Source organism: Hesperophylax consimilis, chromosome 22 (genome assembly GCF_061612785.1).
Source record: "Hesperophylax consimilis isolate HC1 chromosome 22, BYU_Hcon_1.0, whole genome shotgun sequence".
Classification (NCBI taxonomy): Eukaryota; Metazoa; Arthropoda; class Insecta; order Trichoptera; family Limnephilidae; genus Hesperophylax; species Hesperophylax consimilis.
The window spans coordinates 4,235,861-4,256,872 of record NC_142857.1 but is presented as its reverse complement, the minus strand read 5'-3'; the positions used below and the strand labels follow the sequence as shown (position 1 = coordinate 4,256,872).

At 36.3% G+C, this 21,012-nt stretch overlaps 1 protein-coding gene across 1 annotated transcript in view; it reads left to right on the top strand.

The window, feature by feature from the left end:
• Positions 1–21,012, top strand: part of LOC149412718 (spliceosome associated factor 3, U4/U6 recycling protein-like) — a 28,379-nt gene that overhangs the window by 2,907 nt on the left and 4,460 nt on the right. The window contains exons 3-15 of the mRNA XM_089644919.1: positions 3,839–4,014; positions 4,907–5,075; positions 6,321–6,498; positions 7,301–7,392; positions 8,791–9,130; positions 9,924–10,097; positions 11,259–11,373; positions 13,101–13,306; positions 13,794–14,187; positions 15,789–15,939; positions 17,336–17,453; positions 18,334–18,572; positions 20,381–20,578. Coding sequence (XP_089501045.1) covers positions 3,839–4,014; positions 4,907–5,075; positions 6,321–6,498; positions 7,301–7,392; positions 8,791–9,130; positions 9,924–10,097; positions 11,259–11,373; positions 13,101–13,306; positions 13,794–14,187; positions 15,789–15,939; positions 17,336–17,453; positions 18,334–18,572; positions 20,381–20,578 — 2,550 coding nt within the window. The remainder of the gene's footprint in view (positions 1–3,838; positions 4,015–4,906; positions 5,076–6,320; positions 6,499–7,300; positions 7,393–8,790; positions 9,131–9,923; positions 10,098–11,258; positions 11,374–13,100; positions 13,307–13,793; positions 14,188–15,788; positions 15,940–17,335; positions 17,454–18,333; positions 18,573–20,380; positions 20,579–21,012) is intronic.

Sequence of the window (21,012 nt, the reverse complement as noted above, 5' to 3'; positions counted from 1 at the left end):
AGCAGTAATCGTAGAATGCAAAAATACAGCTGCAACAAAGAAGATGGAGGAGCAAATAATCTCAAAGATGGGAGGAAAATATGTCGTGAATACACCTAAACCTAAGAATCCTAAACTAAAAATCATTGGTTTAACAGATAAATTCACTCCGGAAGAAATTGTATCGAAAATTAAAATGCAAAATGATTACCTCGAAACAATTGAATCAAAAATTGAAATAAAATTTATAAAAGAAGTCAAAACGAAACGAGGTGACGTTAACTACATCATTTTCGCGGAAGTTGACGGAAAAACATACCATAGAATGTTACAAGAAGGCAGAGTAAATATTGGATGGGATAGATGTCGAGTATTCGACAACATTTCACTTTTAAAGTGTTACAAGTGCAATGGCTACATGCACAAATCACAAGATTGTAGAAATGAAAAAGCATGCACTCGTTGTTCCGGAACACATGACGACGACAGTGAAAACTGTCAAAACGACATCCAATGCATTAACTGCAAGAAAATGAATGATCGACTAAAATTACAACTGCCAACTGACCATTTTGCTTGGAGTGATGAATGTTCTGTGCACATGAGAAAAATTGAAGCGGAAAAAAAGAAAATTGATTTTTTATGTCACTAAAGACCTGCTCTATGGTAAACAGTAACATAAAATTATCTTCGGACAACCAATCAGATAACGAAGAGAGTTTTTACATCCATAACATACAAAATTCGCCTGCTCACCATAAAGAGTTATCCGCCAGAGCCGGAAAAACCATCAATATAATGCATCAAAATGTACAATGCATTCGAAATAAAATCTTAGAATTAGAAAATATTTTGTGTGAAAAAAATATCGACGTTTTTTGTGCTAGCGAACACTGGTTACAAAAGGGTGAAGCGACATCTATCAATTTTAAGGGCTATAAATTAGGTTCAATTTTTTGTCGAGAGAGCCATATTCATGGAGGTGTCTGCATTTACCTAAACGAAAACATTGCTTTTACAGAACTAGAAAGTGTTAAACAAATAACGAAAGAATTTGTATTTGAATGTGTTGGTATTGAAATCCCAAAGCTTAAAATGATAATTTGTACAGTTTACTATAATGACTCTGATATAAATATTTTTTTTGAACAACTTGAACTATTATTAAACAAAATTTGCAAAAACAACAAAAAACAAATAATACTCTGCGGTGACTTAAATATTGATACAAGCTACAAGAACAAAAACGCAGATTCACTCAAAAACACACTAAAATCTCACAACATACGCTTGATTATTGATAAACCTACTCGTATACAAGGAAATAAAAAAGTGTAATTGATCATATAGGTACAAATATATCAAAAAGCTCTTACACATGGGAAGTCACAGAATTAGCTGTATCAGATCATATGGCACAGTTAATGCACGTAAAAACAGAATATAATATAAACCAAACGTGGTATACAAAAAAATAATTATTTAACACAGAAAACACAAACATTTTTAACAATTACATATCGTGTATATGTTGGGAACCACTGAAATCCTTTGAATCCATTAATGACAGCTACGAATACTTCATTAATGAAATAAATAATGGTATGAAGCTTTGTTTCCCCTTTAAACAGTATAAATATCCCCAAAAACGCAAAATAAATTGGGTAACGACTGGTATTAAGATATCTATTAAACAAAAAAGACATCTGTACATGAAACAAAAAAACACAAATGACCTCACAATCATAAACAATTACAAACAATACAAAAAAATTCTCAGTAAAGTAAAACAGGTAGCTAAACGGAATTACAATAGTAAACGAATTCAAAATGCGCAAAATAAAACCAAAACATCGTGGAACATAATAAAAGAGAACTCAAATAATTCTAATTCTAAAAGTAAACCAAAAATCTGTCTTAAAATAAATGATAACCTGGTATCAGAACCAAAAAACATTGCAAATGAATTTAACATTTTCTTTGCACCACCGCCACCACCACAAAACATATCTCTACATCCACAATCTGCCAAAACAGTCAAAAACAAACAGTCGCGATCATTCTTTATAACGCCTGTAAACAGGGAGGAAATTATTAAAATCATCGTAAAACTGAAAAATAAAAGCAGTGTCGGCACTGACAAAATCCCTATAAAAATTATAAAAGCATGTGCAGAAGCGTTAAGTTACCCGTTGGAAATATTAATTAACAAATCTTTTGAATCAGGAACCTTCCCAGAACAATTAAAACAATCTATTATTGTACCTTTGTATAAGAAGGGTCCTAAACAGGAAATCTCAAACTACAGACCGATATCCTTATTACCAAACTTTTCAAAAATATTTGAAAGAGCCATGTACAATCGCATTTATAACTTTCTCGAAAACTTTGAGATAATATGTCCACAACAATTTGGATTCCGTAAAGGCCGTTCAACAACACAGGCAGTTTTCAATTTTTTGAACAAAATTCTAGAAAATATTAATATTAGTAAAAAAACTGTAGGTATCTTTCTCGACCTCTCAAAAGCATTCGACAATGTTGATCATGAGCTTCTTCTAACTAAACTTGAACATGTGGGTATTAGAGGTCTAGCATTAAAATGGTTTGAATTGTACTTAAACAATCGTCAGCAGAAAGTTCAAATTTCAAATATCAATGAAAAAATGGTCCAGTACATGGTAGAATCCAAATGGAGAACAATAAACAAGGGTGTGCCACAAGGAAGCATTCTTGGGCCTCTCCTCTTCCTTATCTATATAAACGAACTTCCAATAATTGCTGGCACAGAATGTTCAATGTTTGCTGATGACACCGCTTTGTTGTTTGAATGTAATGGAGACGTTGACGAATTTAACAAACAAGTTAACGAGACTTGCCAATTAATAGCAAACTGGCTGTTATCGCAACATCTATCACTCAACACAAACAAAACCCAAATTTTAAAATTTTGTCCAGTGCAAGCTACACCTATAAATATAAATGTAAACATTAATAATAATATTATCGAACCTTCCCAAACCTGTTCACTACTGGGAATGGAATTAGATATAAACATAAACTGGAAAGAACATGTCTCAAAAATTGTAGCAAAAATCAGTAGTTTTTCTTATGTTCTGGGTACCTTAAGAAAAATATTAAACACCGAATCAGTAATAGCCGCATACTATGGTTATGTATACTCAATAATAAAATACGGTATTATTTTTTGGGGAAACTCGGTAAACGCTAAAGATGTTTTCATCATACAAAAGAGATGCATAAGAAAAATTACAAACTCTGATCGTTTAGATTCATGTAGACCTATGTTTAAAAATCTGAAAATTCTGACAGTCACAGACATATATATATTGGAGTTATGCATGTTAGTGCGATCATCTACAGACAAGTTCCCACTAAAAAACTCAACACATAAATACGCTACAAGGCTCACAGAAAACTTACTAATACCAAAAGCAAACAAAACAATATTCCAAAAAGGACCATACTACATGGCCATTAAAGTATATAACAACCTTCCACATAACATTAAACAAATACAAGATACACACAAATTCAAAACGTTACTAAACACTTTCCTTGTTAATAAATGTCACTACACGTTGAGTGAATACCTCACGTAAATGAAACACCTATTTTTATTGGTATATATATTTGTATTTTTTTATTTTTTCATTGGTATATTGTTATTATTTTATCTGTATAAACATTGTAATTAAATAAATGTGGTTAGCTGGAAGAAATGGGGTCTACCCATAAGCTATACCTTTTGTAATTTTAATTTTACAATAAATAATTTTTGATTTGATTTGATTTGATTTGATTTGATTGTGTTTTTTGTCTTTGATTTAAATTGCAGACAATTGGGCAACAGGTCGCGCCTGCGCAGTGTATACGAGAGACTCAGCGATCTCTACCCGCTAGAGTCCAAGCAATGGCTTTCCTGGCTTCAGATGGAGGTTGCATCAGTCACTTCTACGGAGGGGCGCGACCAGATATACAAACTGTTTGATAACGCCTTCCTCGACTGTTATTGTAAGTCACATTATTTTGCTATTGAATAAATAAATAATATTATATTTTCAATGCCTGTTTCAGGAAACACTTAGGTGCCCCGATGCAATTTTTCATTGATATGTGTTCGCAATACAATTGTTGTGATGCTCGCTTTCGGGGCACGCCCACTTGCAACACAACTGCTGTGAGATCCGCGCACAATGGGTTAAAAATGATGAAATATTTGAGATAATTACATTGTTTTTGAGAAGCTCTTATAAGTTGCATAGAATTTTTCCCCGGCAATGCTGCAAATCTTGAATTTACAACCGTCTCTGTTCGGTTCCATGTAGTGATGGGTTATGACTCATTTTGTTAAGAGCGGGAGACAGGATACCGGCTCAATATTTTCGTACGGCTCAAAGAGTCAACTAAACTGAACGATGGCTCAATTGAATGGGAGCCGTGAGCTCAGAGTGTATATGTAGTCAGAACACTTTGCTTGCCCGATACGACTCGCCGGTATGCCTCCCCCGCTACACGGCACCCTCGATACGGCTCCCAGCTCTCAGCATAAGCGTATGAATGATCCTACGACTCTTGGATCGGTACACCGTTCGTACCACAAGAAAAATAAGATGCGGGAAGTTCAAAATAAATAAATTTTAATTCATGAAAATCATACCTAATACCTAAATTCGGGTAGCTATCGCTTGAGTGCTTATGTGTATAGTAAAACAGAAGTAATGGCTTTGCGCAATAGCTCATACAAACAGTAAGAATGAGAAATACAGAAGCATTTAGTAAAATTTTACATTCACATTCATTTCCTTCTACACTACCACAGTATCAAACACCTCTGCAAATGCATTACCGATTTGATATGGTTTTATTGAAATGTTATTGAATGAATGTATTTTATTTGTTCCAGCTACCTCCATCTACATGGAGTGGTGCGCCATGAGCATGGGCGGTGGCAAAGAGGAAGCTCGCGCCATCATCCCACAAGCACTGGAGGCCTCTGGTTCAGATCCCATGGATGGAGCTATGCTTTGGGACACGGCCAAGGAGTTTGAGTTTGCTCACCTCTCCGTTCTCAAGTGAGTAATCTGTTGTAATCTGTTGCATTCATACATTCCAGTTGATTCTTTCCAGAAGACATGAATTGTGCGCCAAATAGATTCCACATTTTGACAATTTTTTACGATTTCACATTTTCTGTGTTGTGAAGAATGTTTGTGAGCTTTGTTGATTTACCCTTTATTATATTATCGAACAGTATAATTTTAATTGTAAGGTAGGGTGACATAGGAATATTTGAATCCATTACAATCTTCACAAATCTTGATAAATACTCTCAGTATCTCTCTGGTGAATGATACCATTCAAAATCGAAACATTGCTTCTAATGTCTCGAGTGTTTAGCCACTGGAGCGCTTGGTGCTCACAAAGTGGGTAGATGACTTTAACACTTGCACGACAGGCGCCCACAATATGGGTTCAATATTTGAACTTCCCCACGGCCTGCTCTGTTGTCAGCTGAATAATGCTTTCACTGTTATTCAAGAGATGGCACTCATCTGTTTCCAATAAATGTAACTGGTAATTTTAACGGTAGTCAATGGAATTTTAAAATCCCGTTGATGTTTATTTGACTTCATTTCTGTTATTTATCAAATATGAATGTGGTTGTTATTGAATTCTCTATTGTAAAAGTGTAGTTTTGTTAGCAGCTGTCAGAAGAATTTTTGTTTTCGGAGTGCCGTTTTTTTTATTTTAATCGGTGGTTTGTCTTTGTGACGTCTCCATTCACAAAAAAGCCTATGTTTTATTTCAAAAAATGGTCCTTTATCACTTTGCATTTTGCAAAAATAGTTTAATTTAGGTGATTTAATAAATGTTTGCTGTAAATTTAACCTATATTGTAGTTGTAAGATGATTACACCTTGGTGTTTCAACTGCATATTTTCTTTTACAATTTAGTGTTAGTTTCTAGAATTTTTCCTTTTTGTTACCAATTATTATGTTAGAATTATTATATTCAACAATGATAATATCATGTAATTCGATCACGAAACACGTCCACAAAGCACTTCTTGTGTTTATTTTTTTATTCTATTCCTATAACTGTCATTAATTTTCTAACTTATTAATTATTATAGAAAATATATTTGTCAACCTAAAAATGTCTTAGTTTTTTTTTTCAATAATAAAAAATACCTTATCATGGTCCCACTCACAAATATTTTTTAAAAATAATTTCAATCATGGTAATTTATTATGTTTGTTAGCAAATTGCATAGTTCTTTCCCAAATCTTATCCTGTATTGTTTATCTGGTTCCAGTTCAGCGTCAGCCCTCTCCTCAGCTGAGTATGCCCTGCAGGTGATGAGGGTCTTCGAGGTATTTCAGAACCAGTTGTCCCGACCGCTGTTCACCTCCGAGAAGACCATGGAGGAGTTTAGGACCTTCGCCGAGTCCATGAAGGCCTATATACCTGATGTGGAAGAGAAAGTCAAAAAGGTGAGAATCTTTTTAATAACTAAATCTGATAATTTTTATTTTATTTTTTGCTTAGGGAATAATAGTTCCGTTTTTAGAAAATCTGCTGCCTCCATTTTATTATTTAAGCAAGCCTTAGTCAAGCTGCTGACCCTGTACAAGTCTTAAGTCCGCCCAACTATTGAATTTGGGAGCCACCTTTGGGCTGGTGCCCCAAAATACTTAATAAACCTGCTTGAATCTGTGCAAAGGAGAGCGATCCGTCTGATTGACAATCCGTTGTTAACAGACCGATTGCCTTCTCTAATGCATAGACGCAATGTAGGCATGCTGTGTATGTTCTACAGGTATTTCAATGGAGCCTGCTCCAAGGAGCTAGCAGCATTGATTCCTGATGCACCGGTGCACGTGCGCGAAACTCGACGGACTCGAACTGAACACCCGTTCACGGTTGACGTTGGCTTCATGAGAACGGGCCGTATTTACGACTCGTTTTTGTGTAAGTCGGCTCGTATGTGGAACGAGCTACCGGCATCTGTTTTTCCTCCCTCCTATAATCCAAGCCTCTTCAAGGCCCGCTTTAACAAATCCCTTCCTACAGCCCCTACCTTATTCCGCCTCACAACGCCGCCCAACCGGGTGGTGACATAGTTCCCCTGTCTGTACACTGCACAGGCAGGGACACTCTTGTGAGGTGTCACATAAAAAAAATAAGAGAAAATTAGAAATATACTTTTTTGGATGCGAGGTCTACTGTTCACAGAACTAGTGACTTATATTGATTTTGTGATGTATTTTAATGGTAATTGATTTATTTTTTAAGGTGGAAGAAGCCCACGTTACATCTGAGAAGATTCTGAAAGACTTGATGGATTTTGAGAATGAACTGGAACTCAGTGCAGAAAGTGAGGCAGAGTAAGTACAGTATAACAATACTTCCCTCACTTATACATTTTTCAATAATTACATAATTTATCCTGAATATGAATCAGATTACTAACACACTTCGGCCGGGAAAGGTAGTTCTACCCGTTCGGTTGATTGATGCTTAATGGCGGGAAGGGTAGTTCTACCTTTTGCGCCGGCCTCATTTTAATGGCAGGAAAGACGGAATTATTCAATGTTTTTGTATGAATATTATATATGTACCAATCTCTTTGTAAATGTCCCAACTATATGTACATAATTATCGAATCGTAATGCAACTCTTCTTTTTATATTTATCTTGGTTCATTTCGTTTACATCAAGTATTTCAACAAAAGGATAGTATATTATTTAGATAACAAATTTAGTTATTGTAATAATTCAATTCCTGGAATGAGGGTTTTTATGACCGTGAAACCCGATTCGAATCTCTATCTCTGTTCCGCATCCACTCAACTCCTATGTGCAAGCGAGAGAGAGATATCGGGCGTATTTAAAGAAAGCTGGTATGGGCAAATACCGATAGGCGAGCTGTAATAAACATATTATAAGGCTATTTGATTTGCATTTCAAATAATATTCGATTTTCGTAGTACTTTTATAATTTTTACTAAAATATTTTGATTATTTTCGAAGATATAGCCATTTAAAACAAATTAAAGAAATTTATTTGGGACCTTTCCTTTCGTCCGGAGGCAGCGTAGCGCCGGCGCAAAATATACCCGCCAGAAATGTGTTGACATTCTACAAAAAAGGAAGACATCCATTAGGCCTCCCAGACAAAGTTAGGTTAAGCAACTCCAGAGAGGTTGGGCCTGCTATGGATGGAGGCCACTGATTCTGATCTGTTCTCCACCCGAATAGGAAAAGAAGATGAGACGAGATTTGACCAGCATTTTATTAATCTTATGAAATTGATTCTTTGTTCAGTAGAATCCTGTTAAGTTGAACCCCGGTAATTATCATGCAAACATGGGTATATGTCTATATCTGAATTTGAAGGGCTTGCTGAGAAAATTTGATTTAACAGGGGATTAGTCGTATTATTACAAATTTACTTCGGATACCTACCTGAATTAGAAGGGACAGCTACAGAACGCGACTGTTCGGCAAATTAGAATTTATTTTCTTCTTAATTTTCGAATAATTTCCTTAATTTTAAATTTGTTTTTTGATGTTCCATGGATTTCGAATTAACGGATTTCTACTTTATTTAACAAATTCTTTCAACTGTTTCGGGGACTGAGCGTCGAAAAATTCACACCAAGATTTTCACATATAAAAATTTGAATACTATGTAAGTTGTGTAAGGTATGCAACATTTTGGTATATTCATTGCCACACCACTGTTTAAATTTTCAATTTAACATTGTATATTCACTTTCCAGGGAAATAAAAGAAAAATGCAATGTCTACAAGCGCTACATCTCGCACGTCAAGGGCCTGATGGATGACTACCCCGCCGAATTCCATCTGCCGAGTCTCGTAACAGTTTTATACGACCGCGCCACTTCCGACTGCGCGGCCGCCATGTGTCGATTGGACCCGACCCCTTCGCCAGACTGCGATGACCTCTGCGAAGCGTACGTGGAGTTTGCCCGGGAGCATTCTACTGATGAGCAGTGTCTGAAGGTTATCGAGAAGGTCATTAAGAGGTGTCCGAGGAACCATAGTTTGTGGATGACGAAGCTGCATCATATTGAAAGGATGGGACACGATCTGGACAAGGTGAGTCCATGATTTTCTTTGTCCGGTCAGCATTTTGATGACATCTTAACCATAAAGCAGTTAATCAGTTTCTCAAATAATTCTTACCCAATTAAACAGTTCATTGACAGTTCAATCATAAATAAAAGACCGTTCCCTAGCGTTTCGGTGCGGGAGGCGAGTATGGTGCGGCAAGCCACCAAGGAGAACTACTAATAAATCATGCCCTTTCTGCGCACGGCAAGAGACGTGCATCTGCCCACCTTCTTTTGTTTGCGGTCTAGCTATCACGTATGAATATATCTGGTTGTTGTTTTCAATGGAAACTTTCAAGGATTAGAGCTTGTCTAGGTCGAAAATGTAAACCTATGATCAGACCTTCTTATCACAATATGTATGTATTATGTTTATCAGTGTCTAAAGTAAACTCATGATATGTTGTGTTATGTTTGTTGTAAGTGAACTCGTGATACGTTGCATTATGTTTGTTGTAAGTGAACTCATGATATCTTGTATGGTGTTTGTTGTAAGTGAACTCATGATATATTGTGTTATGTTTGTTGTGAGTGAGCTCATGATACGTTGCATTATGTTTGTTGTAAGTAAACTCATGATATCTTGTATTGTGTTTGCTGTAAGTGAACTCATGATATATTGTGTTATGTTTGTTGTAAGTGAACTCATGATATGTTATGTTATGTTTGTGTAAGTGAACTCATGATATCTTGTGTTATATTTGTTGTAAGTGAACTCATGATATATTGTGTTATGTTTGTTGTAAGCGAACTCATGATACGGTGTGTTATGTTTGCAGATAAAGTCGGAGTTTGAGACTGCACTGTACTGCGGCTTCCACTCGGCCCCCGACTACGTGACCATCTGGCTGTGTTATCTCGAGGCACTGCGGAGGAAGACGGACTTCTCCTGCGCCGAAGAGATTGATCGACTCCGAAAGACTTTCCGCCTCTCCTGGGACAACCTTGGCCAGGTAATACACGAGATAACAGGCCCATACACTGTGGTTTGCTTGTATATATTCATAAGCATATTGTCAGTCCTATGCACACTTTGTATATTATGTCCCTCTTAGGTATGCTGATAACTTTTTGTGGCACAGTTTAAAATATTAATTTTCAACCCGTCAATGGCAGCTTTTTAATTTATTTTTATTATTATTAATTAATTGTTAGGATTCGACCAAATACAATTGCAGTTCTGTGAAATCATGACTACCTTCAGGTACACTGCAATGTGCAGTGTGTAGAGCTAGGTTTTAAAAGATTAGAACGTATTTCAATATTATCCATGAAAATTCCTAAGTAAAACGTTGACATTGTACATGCTTGTCAATTATTTAAATACTAGCTGTACCCCGCCACTTGTTGCTGTGGCTCAGTCTGTCTGTGCAAACAATATTAACTGTAAAAACAAAATGTTTGTCCAACAGATTATGCTGTTTTTCAAAAAAACAGCATAACCTGTCACAGGTGACATCTATATAATTTCATAAGATATGATTATGATTATAAGATCACCCGAATAGGGGTCACTAGGGTCCCCCATTAGCGATCATCTCTTAATATTTCTTTTGCCCTTTCTGGTTACACTCAGATATTAATTACTACCTACCGTTTTAATCGGTCATCGCCCATCTTTGCCCAGCAGTTAATCATTAAGTAATGCAGAACAGTAAAGGAGGTAGTACAGAATTAAATGTAACTCAATATATTATTATTGTAGCCGTTTCCAGTAAAGTACAATTTTTACAACTGTACTTACGGCTTGCTGTGGCGAGGGATTAAAAAGAATGTAATAGAGATCCGGGGGAGGGAGGGGGAGAGTGATTTCGTCAGGATTGAATAGATATTATTTAATTTCTTAAAAAAACAGTTGAGGAATAATTTTTTTTAAATGAAAATCGATTATCGAATGGTTTTTTTAGGATAATTTAAATTATAGAGTATGTGATGTAAATACAACATAGATTTCGTAGAAAACTCTTGTTTTGGGGGTAAGTATATTACCCCCTTCTGGTGCGGGAGGGTTAACAATGCTGAGCTCTTTTACTTAATCAAAGTTGAATTATAAATTATACTAGTTATGATTATAATAAATTATTATTATTAATGATTGCTTATATGTATTACAGATGTGGGGTGATACAGCGGACACAGAGTTCATAATCCTACAGTTCTGGGCGAGGATAGAATACCAACACACCAAAGACTATGAATACGGGAAGGAGTTATTTGATGAAATATTTGGTAAGTTTATTTTTGTTGTTTTTAACCCCTCCAGGGTTTGGGGGTCATATATGACCGGGCGTCCATATTTTATAAAAGTTTTTTTTATCTTTTTTCTATCATGTGAAAAAGCATAATTTTTTTTGAGGTTAGAATGAGAAATAATAATTCTTTCCAGTTTGCCTCAGATATTTATACTGCAATCCATTAATAAAATCCTAAAATTAGCCAAAATGGATAATTCATATTTTGTGCCGCTATTCTAAAAATCGGTTTAACTTAAAAATTAATTTTTTATTATATGAACGAGATAAAAATAAAGGTACAGTGTTCTTACAAATTCCCCAAACAAAACGAATGATTTGAAATGAAGCGAAATTTTGAAATATTGAGTTCTCTCGATTTTCCTATGATTGGAGTAATAAAATAGGTAAAATTGTGGTTAACGTTTTTGACAACATTTTTCACAATCAATGTGATGAATGTACTGAAGGGTTAACTACATTTAACAGCATTATTCTTCATCTAATGCAATGCTTTGTCAGTTCAGTTTGGTACAGTCAGTTCTGCAGCGTGGTATCCTGACCTTAACAGATCATGCTATAACAGTAGTTTTCTGGCAAAAATAAGTTGGCATTTCAAAAATATTTTTTTTTTTTTTTTAAAGAGTGATAAACATTGTCAAATTACAAATAACTTGAACAAAATTTCTAAACCTCTTGCTTCAAATGTTCAACATAATGAGAATAAAGTTTTTTAAAAAGAAAAAATAAATATGTAAATATTTTTTTTAATCTATGACATCAGGAATTGGCTCCATCGCTTGTAAATAGGTCCCTGCCAGAAGTGCAGTGCTGCCATCACAAGACCGTTTTCGCTCGTGGCTAGTCGTGTTCGAAAGCTGGTGATCCGTTTTTACATTAGTGCTCGGAATCCGGGAGCATGCCCTTCTACAAACATCTCAGTGGCACTGCAGTACCAGGACAGCCCAAAAAGTATTCGGTACGAATTGTCGTACTGTACTTCCATTCTTTTTAGAGATGCTTTGTTGAAGTTGGTCCACAGCTCCGAGGTATATAGGCTCGTGCAATATGTGTTAAAAAGTTGCCTTTTTGCTTTTGGGCTACACTTATTGAATCGGCGAGAAATCATATTTGCTCTGATGCACAGTGATCTTCTCTGTCGCTCAATATCCATATCATCAATGAGCTCCGCTGTTACGATGTGTCCTAAGCATTTGACCTCCGGTTTTTCAGTTATTTTTGTGCCGTTTAGGCTGACGGGTAGGTTTTGAGAAACTGTGCACTCAATTAATATTCATATTTTCACATACTTAATGCAGAAAGTTTATAATGCACTTTAGTGGGGTCCCATAATGGTTGGTTGACTTTCACAACAAAAGCTGTTTGGATGAGATCACAGGCACGGTCTAACAATGATTATCTCCGGCAAACGTCACTTGAGATAACCATGAACTCCGCGGTGATTTCATTGTGCTAGCAAGGTTGTTACAGAGCGAAAAGGTATTTTACAACTGACTAGCTCTATTAATGGTGCATAACACTTCAAACCCATCCACCAATGGGGTAAACCACCATGAAACAGTAACTTTCAATGCTCAGTAAAAATCCGGCAACTGTTGCGACATCTTGTTTTTATGCTGGACCAGTGCTTGAATGAATCAAAAATTGTTGTCAAGTGTAAAGTTGTAATTTTGTATTAAGAAGGTTTTTTTTATTGTTATTTAGAATACGGGGATAACAGACTACGGGGTGGCCTCTGGCTGGAGTTCATCGCGCTAGAGCGGTTACGCGGGGGCGCGGCGAGGGCTCGCGCGGGCCTGCGCAGAGCCTTGCGTAACTGTGCGGACCCCCGCCTGCAGAGGGCCTGGCTGGCACTCGAGAGAGACCACGGCACTTTGGACACTCTGATTGAGTGCAATAAGACATGTGCAGTAAGTGCTGCATTTTTTCTGCACCTCGACACACCTTATTGCTGCTCTAAACCACAAATACATTTAATTTTAAATATAAAATAGAAAATATCATCCAACGATGTCAATATATATTACTAATTAAATTAATATTTTCTTTTATTTTTTTTTAATGTTCATCAAATATTTTTTATTTTACAACCATACAACTTAACTGTATATATATAAAAAATCCAGCCATTAATTAGTGTGTAAGTAAATCACTTGGTAGATATAACTTAGTCTTGTGTTAAAAGATCTTTGCGTTAATATGGTGTCCTAACTATGAGTAAATCTATCATTTATACCGCTGTCAACTACGAGTGAAAATTATAGTCTTCTTGTTAACACTACGGTTGATTTTGTTACATTTTGACTTATCAATCACTGAGTTTGACTAGCAAAAGTGGCAGTAATTTTGTGTTAGATGATGAATTTTTTTGTCTAATAAAGTATGTTTTATTTTCAGGCTAAAGCCAAAGAATGGGAGGAGGTCCAGGCAGCCAATAGAAGCAAGGACGGACCCAACAACTACAAGAACAAAAACCAGCAGAACCGGTTTCAAAATCAAAATCAACAGAATAACGAATCTACCGCCAAGGGCAAGAAGAAAAAGCGAAACAAGAGCACCGGCGATCAATTCAGCCAAGAAAAGTCACCCGGCAAAAGGCAGAACAACCAAAAATCTAACGACGCAGGGGAATTCAAGCAGCCAATGAATAAAGGAGCCGGTAAGAAGAGAAAGATGGATTCAGGCGATTGTGATGATTCAACGAACTCTTCAAAATTACACAAGGAGAATAACAGCGAGGCTAGTCATCAAGTAACTGGAACCAATGCTAAAAGGAAAAATGACAGCGACGGTAAGTTGTGTTTGTTTTTTTCTTTATTTTAACTCCTTTATTTAATTCCTGTTTGCATTGCCTTGCTCAATTTATTTACCCTGATCTACATGGCTGTCCCATGGCCACATGTGATCCATCGGCGGCTATCTCCGAACGCGGCTGTCATGTATGAAGTTTCACTATGTCAAATATGTACATTGTGTCAAAATGTGCAGCATAGTGGGATAGATTAACAAATTGAAAAGATTAACTCTGGCATTAACCTAGTTTAGTTTCATCCATAGTTCCAAAGTGGTAAAAACTCTTAGGACGGGTTGTTTCAATTTGAACAAGTCTTCAAATTTCATACGTAATTTTCATGTTCTGTGAAAGTTCTTTTTAAGTTATTACTTCACTTCTGTCCAGTAACTGGCCTATAATGATATAATAACAGACCTTGAATAGGAGTTTCACAGAATCCAAAAATGAACGTTGAAATTTGGTGAAGGTTTCGCAGAATTTGAACAATTCATCAAATTACAAAGATAAAATTCAAGTTTTGTAAAAGTTCTATTTCAAGTGTCACAGTACTTGGATAGTAACAGAACTTGTATAGGACTTTCATAGAACTTGAATTATGACTTTGAAATTTGATGAATTGTTCAAATTCTGTGAAACTACCCGTGCTTAGTATCACCCTGGTGAAAAACCACTATTCCAAATGGAAATGTTGCTTGAAATGGCTTTCGCCGAGTTTAGTGACTAGATTTGAATATCCGGGTGCACCCAAACCTTCCTCTTCTATCCCCTTTCCTTCCATATCCCCATTGAAATTCATTGCACACATCAATTATATAACTAATAAGGTTTTAAAGATGCTTGGCTTCCTTTGCAGAACTTTAACTGATTTTAAGTCCTTAGATTGTATGAGAACCCTCTATATTTCATTAGTCAGAAGTCAAATGGGATATAATTCACCTATTTGGTCCCCTTTATATAAAGTTCACTCTAACAATATAGAAAGAGTTCAGCACAATTTTCTTAGATACGTAAATTTTAAGTTCAGAATTCCAATTGAATACATTAATTATGTCAGTTTGATGAATCAATTGCATCTAATAACACTGTCTGACAGGAGAATTATGTCAGACCTGGTTGTGTTACACAGTCATTAACAACTTAATTGACAGTCCTGCCATCGTTGCCACTATTAAATTCCATGTGCCGACTAGGAATACAAGACAAAATATAACATTCTTCAGCAATACATACAAAACCAACCATCAAACACAGTCACCAATTTATATTTATAGAATTAAGCATAATCTATACCAACACTTTGTTGAATCCTACAAATTATAATAGCGTTGGTAATGTAGTTTTAGTGATTTGTCTTATATGTATTATTGTTCTAGCTTCTTTATTATTTTATGTTACTGTTACATGTTTTGCTAATATTTTTTTATATTCAGTTTATCAGTTTACTGTTATATCATGCTTTCTAATATGACTATCTAACTGACTAGTAAAATAATTGGAGCCTAGAATACCCACTTAATTTGTGCCAAAAGGTGCAATTCTGTTTTCATCTGACTAGTAAAATTCATGATGTTTTTATTAAAATTGTTATGTGTTTTTAGACGCACCTTCAAAGAGATTGAGACCAGACGATACGGACAAAGTGTCATCCGCACCACCACCGGGATACGAAGATTTTAAGAAACGCTCAGAAATTGTTGAGGACGAAGAAAAGAATTCCAGGACTGCCTTTGTTAGCAACTTGGACTTCAGGTATTTAATAAATCTATATTATGATCTATTGTACCAACGGCTGCGTGCTTACCATCCTTGGGTTCCAATTCCAGCACACGCAAATATATTTTATTTAATTAATTTGTCTTGTACAATTAATATAATATGTAGTTTATTTGCTGTAAATTCCAGAGTGGAAGATATTCTAAGTATCAGGAGATGCCTTCCCTCTGATGGAGCAAAGTCACTCATAAATTCGTTCGTCGTCTCACGTATGGACTATTGCAATAGTGCATATGCCGGCCTACCTCAGAAACAAATCAATAGAATCCAGTCAGTTTTTAATGCTGCGGCAAGAATGATTTTTGGTGAATCTAAGTATTGCCGTATAACCCCACTTCTAAGGGATCGCCTTCACTGGCTTCGATGCCCTGAAAGAATAGAGTTTAAGATCTGCTTAATGACCTTCAAAGCATTGCAAGGAATGGCGCCAGCATATATATCGGAACTATGTATCCGACAAAACTTAAGCAATAGACAGCTTACTCTAAGGTCAGCAGATCTAGATATTAGTAATCGTCTAATCGAACTTTCTAGGTCAAATCGAGCTGTTTACTATGATCGTTCTTTTAGTGTAACAGGCCCTCTCATCTGGAATAGACTTCCCTCAGCTCTTACTAATCTCCAGAATTTGGCTGAATTTAAACGAGCTTTAAAAACAAAATTATTTAAAAAATCTTACCATTTATAAATTTTAACTTCTTTTCAATATTTTATAATAAGCCATATTCTAAAACTTCCGGTAATTGTTTGGTTTCGGTTGTCTCCTTATTGTACCTTTTTAGTGTCTGCTCAGAACATTCTCATTTCTGAGCACAAACTGCCTCCTGTTTTATGTTATGTTTTAGTTTTAATATTCGTGTTTTGTCCTGTCCTACTGTTATTGTTATTTTAAGTTTTGTCATCACTTTGTATAAACAGTGTATTTAGTGTTATAATATTAGATCTGTATTGGGTAAGGCACACTGTAGGAATAATTTTAAGAACTATTAACACTGAATTACCATTTTTTTTAAAGTTTGTTATACGAGTAGTTAAGCGCACTTGAAGTGAAATGACACTAAACTGCGCTATATAAATTCCATGTTATTATTATTATTATTATCGCCCTGGTGGTAGATCATCATTCAGAATTGAAATATTGCCTGAAATTACTTTAGCTGTGTTTGGTGACCAGATTTCAATCCCTTTTAAAAAGGAAATCGTTGCAGATTTAATGTTAGTCTTAGAAAATCTCGTTAAATTATCTCCAACATTATTTAATAGATTTACCTGTGCACTCGGAATAGTCTCACTGGCTCCAGACGTTTGGGGTATTTGAGACTACATATATTATCACGCAAGTCTTATAAAGCATGTGTATCTTTGATTTCAGAGTGGACGAAGCCGAACTCAGGACTAAATTGAGTGAATACGGAGAAATAGAAGAAATGAGACTTATTAAAGGCGTGAAAACGTTTGGCAGTATCTGCTACTGCGTTTACAAAGACGCTGTAAGTATTACGCACATTTCTATTTGTTTAGTAATCGCCACTGCTATTGGTTCCCAGTCGGTTTGAAATGTTATGCGTCAATGGTGTGTTCGCTGCCCGTATTCAGTTGTCAATTACCTCTAGCCCTGTAACAACCATGTGAGGTTGTTCAGTCCGACGTTAATCGCTGTGGAATTTATAGTCCGCACTTTTGAAGCGTTCGCCGCCCGCATTCAGTTGTCAATTACCTCTAGCCCTGTAACGACCTTGTGAGGTTGTTCAGTCTGACGTTAATCGCTGTGGAATTCGTGGTTATCTAAAGTAGTGTCGTTCACCGGGAGATGATAAAGTTTAGAAGTGCCTGTGATCTTCTAGCAACTATGTGAAGAGTGCAAGTAAACTATCCAAGTGTGGGCCTCACTAAAAACAACCAGAAAACTTTCTTATAAACCTAACCTACGTAACCTATTTAACCTTGTTTATGTTTCATCACTTTTCATGACTTTAAATACCTTTTTAAATGTGTGTTGAATTGTCATGTTGATGAGTTATCCGGTCACCGTCAGGTATAAAAGCTTTAAGCCCCATCCTGCATGGTTGCTCTGTCTAAGTAACAATTAACCCTGTGTCCAATACCTTAAATGTAATAAAATATAGATTAATATGGCAAATCATCATCTTGGCGCTACGTCACAAGCTGTCCATCTCTTCCTCGGTCTGCCTCTATGTCGCTTCCACTGGGGCACCCACTTGGTTATAATTTTCCGATTGCCAATGCATAAGATAAAATTTTCTATCTATAAAGTAAATGTATATTATTGCCATTACTACTTATGAATGCTGTTGGAATTTTTATTGGGGTATCCTAGCTGTAATTTTACTCTTTTTTTAATACTTGCAGGATTCAGTAGCTGTGGCGCTATCGCATGACCGGGCGCTTCTCGGCACGCGGCCCATGTTCATCTCCCGTTATTGCTCCACCAAGGACTCCCGCGAGAAGCACTTTGTGTACCCCACGGGCATCGAGCGGAACAAGCTGTTCGTCAAGAACATCGCCTTCGATTACTGCACGGAGAAGCGGCTCACCGAAGTGTTCGCCAAGTTCGGCGAACTTAAGGGCATCAGGATCGTCTCTTATAAGTGAGTTCCACCCTTTATCACAATGAATGCCAAAAGTGTGCATATTCAATGGGGAATGAATAAGCTAGAATTCATTTACTAGATGTATTTTACCCTACTGTAACAGTAACCTTACAATGAATAAGCTGGAATTCATTGACTAGATAATAATAATAATATTTGGCTAATTTATATAGCGCCGTTTTCGTGAGAAATCACCTCAGGGGCGCTGTACAAATATATTTCTTAAATAGTTAACACTAGATGTGTTAACACTAATGTATTGTACCCTACAGTAACAGTAACCCTTGTAATGAATAAGCTGGAATTCATTGAAGATGTATTACACACTACAGTAATAGTAACCTTTGTAATGAATATGCTGGAATTCATTGACTAGATGTATTGTATCTAGGGAATGCAATCCAACAAGAAAATGTCAATCCAGGTATTTGCGGGACTGAACAATCTTAGTCCCGCTGGATCCAGGTATTTGCGGGATCCAGCAGAGTGGACTTAGATATCTAATCAATCGTACAATAAAGACTTAATACCTCGATCTACCAACCTTGCTTTTAGAGTTTTAAATTTATACCTATAATAAAACAAGTTATTCGGGACATTTTAAATGATTTATTAATAGGTATACCTTTAGTTAGACATAGGTAAAGTTTAAGTCATAAATTGGCAAAGAATAAGATAAGACATAAATTTACATCACATACCCGCCTGGGAACAGACTTTGTCTAGTGAGGTGGGTAAAAGAAATCTATGTACACAAATGAAAATAAAATAAACGCCCGGATTGCCGGCACTGAAACTGAAATTGAACTGAAACTTAAATTTAAATAATAACGTTCACACAATAAACAATATTCTTGTACAATGAGCATCATAAGTTTAATTAAACATTATTTTGGAAATAGCTTCGTAAAAAAGTTAAAGTATTAATGTGTGTAATCTGATAAACGGCTTCTGATATTGGACAAAAGGTAGCCAGCGGCTGAAAAAGCTCGTTCAGCTTCCACGCTGGTTGGCACAATAGTCATTAGCGCATTGTAAGTGAATTGAGAAGGTATATGCCTTTTAATCCACCGGACTCAAAGTAATTCAGAGTAAGTGAGGGTAAATCTGTAGTTGCTCTTTAGTTGATTTTTAGTGTCTTGCCGTAATTCATAACCATTAATTTGATAGAATTAGACGATGTTGGTAAGTTAAAACCCCCGGGTTAAAAAGATCTCGCAAATCCGACGAGGTACAGAAAACTCGGAACGGTAAACCATCTTTAGACACCATTCGTGATACCCTCTTTTCGACGGTATTGTTTTCGCTTGAAAAATGGTCAGTGATTTTATTTGTTGATGGTTGAGGTTTACAATCAGCCGGTGTGGAAGAACTGGACGTCGATGCAGTTGTAGAAGCTTCTCTGTAATCCCGCCAGTCCAGCGGGATCCCGCAAAATGTCTGCGGGATCTCGGTATTTCGGGATCCCGGTATACCGGGATTGCATTCCCTAATTGTACCCTACAGTAAGAGTAACCTTTGTAATGACACCAGTTAATGCCACCAACTTTCTGTGGGAGGGTTTCTGCGTTGTTTTTTGTACTGCATATTACATATTTTAGACCATTTTCACAAAACATGAGAAATGCACATACATTTCTTTGGCATTACATGGGCGAAATAGGAAGATAAAAATGTAAATACTTAAGACAAAAATAAAGCATTTATTTACTATGGAAGCAGTAAAACTAATATTGAAAATAATAACTTAACTTATAAAAATTTAGTATTTTTTACATTTAATAATAATTTTTTTTTCCCTGTAGAAATGGCAATCCCAAAGGCCTAGCGTACGTGGAGTACCTCGATGAAAAGAGCGCCAACTTGGCCCTGCACGGCACCGACGGCTCCAGTGTGGGGGGCCGCCCCATCTGCGTGGCCCTCAGCGCCCCGCCCCCCAAGAAGACGGAGCCCCACCTGTTGGGAGCACCTGCCTCTTCGCACATGATGACTCCCCCGTCAACGTGAGTTAAAACCGTACACAGTAGATACATAATACATTCAATATTATTCTGATGAGTGAGACATGGCTGAAAGAAGGGGAAGTAAAGTACGTAAATCTAGAAGGTTACCGGCATGAAGCATCCTGCCGCCCACAAAGATACCATGGACTTTAATGTAATCAACAACGTGTACGACTCCGACAACAACTTCCTGTGGATACATATAAACACTTAATTTAAACATAGGTGTAGTGTATAAAAAGCCTAGTACTAATTATCAAGACTTTTTGGATAAACTTAGCCCCCAACTTGAAGCACACAAAAGATGTATTATTTTTGGAGATTTTAATATAAATCTACTTGACTCAACAAATACTCAAACACGTAAGTACACAGACACAATAAGATTAAATAATTATAGCATCCTGAACAAAATAAACAACAAACACGCGACA